Source organism: Brassica oleracea, chromosome C8, assembly GCF_000695525.1.
Source record: "Brassica oleracea var. oleracea cultivar TO1000 chromosome C8, BOL, whole genome shotgun sequence".
Classification (NCBI taxonomy): Eukaryota; Viridiplantae; Streptophyta; class Magnoliopsida; order Brassicales; family Brassicaceae; genus Brassica; species Brassica oleracea.
Genome location: NC_027755.1, coordinates 1,039,315 through 1,040,310, shown reverse-complemented (window position 1 = coordinate 1,040,310; position 996 = coordinate 1,039,315). Strand labels below are relative to the sequence as shown.

At 40.6% G+C, this 996-nt stretch overlaps 1 protein-coding gene across 1 annotated transcript; it reads right to left on the bottom strand.

The window, feature by feature from the left end:
- Positions 1–113: 113 nt before the first annotated feature.
- Positions 114–986, bottom strand: LOC106308376. The gene is made up of 2 exons (XM_013745533.1): positions 490–986; positions 114–405 (listed from the first exon to the last, which is right to left on the bottom strand). The coding sequence occupies exons 1-2, from the start codon at positions 984–986 to the stop codon at positions 114–116; spliced, it is 789 nt and encodes a 262-aa protein (XP_013600987.1).
- Positions 987–996: the final 10 nt, after the last annotated feature.

The following is a 996-nucleotide window of genomic DNA, read 5'->3' as shown; positions in this document are numbered from 1 at the left end:
ATTTTTTGCACATCTTACATCCGTATTTTGAAGTTCTTCTAAATGCACCCTATATTGATTAAGTTAGTGTGAGAGAAGATAAAAACACATGTACCAATCTTTGGAGTTTTAACTTACTGAACATAAGGGTCGATCACTACAGTATTCATGAGGATATACCGGTGAGCAACATCTCTCTCTTTGTCAGTAAGACTCACTTCTTTTGCTTTATGCAGCGTTCGGCCTTCAAGAACATTCTGAGTCGTCTCAACATCTTCGTTTCCTGTCATTGCTTCTTCAACTAGAATGGATTTCTGCAGGAACTCCATACAAAATGCAAGGCATTCACCAGCCAAATAACCCTCGGCCATACAAGCTTCTGGTCTTGCAAAATTCTTGACAAAAGCTTTTAGTGTCTTCATATACCTACGAATGAAAATATAAGATATCGTCAGTACCATATACATATAGTAGCAGTGATTTGTGTTGCTAGATGCAGTGGAAGATTACCTCTCAAAGGGATACATCCACCTGAAGTGTACAGGGCCACCCAAGCGTGCTTCTCTTGCTAGATGGAGTGGAAGATGAAATATGATATCAAACAGAGATGGAGGAAAGTATCTCTCTAGCTGACACATTGTCTCCACAATTTCTTCCTCTAGTTTAATAATCTTCTCTGGATCAATGATGCGTTGACACAGTCTGTTGAAGTAATTGCATATCCGAGTCACTGCAAGACGAGGACCTCGTGGAAGTAGACCTCTCAACGCAACCGGTAACAGATTCTGCATTAGAACATGATGGTCATGTGACTTCATGCCGCCAATAGAGGGAGGATCCAGTGAGACACAGTTGGAGATATTGGCACAGTAACCATCAGGGCCTCTGAAGTTGGATAACCTTCTGTAAAATTTCTTTTTTTCTTCCTTAGAAAGCCAATACGCAACTGGAGGCAAGTAAGTCTTCTTTTCCCTAACTTCAGTATGCAAGTTGCTTCTAATACCCATGTCTTCTAAA

Excerpts from the sequence above, each read along its gene's own strand:
- LOC106308376 (XM_013745533.1), bottom strand. The coding sequence starts at position 986 with ATGGGTATTAGAAGCAACTTGCATACTGAAGTTAGGGAAAAGAAGACT. Across the intron at positions 406-489 it reads TGGATGTATCCCTTTGAGAG|GTATATGAAGACACTAAAAG; the intron begins GTAATCTTCCAC and ends TTTCATTCGTAG.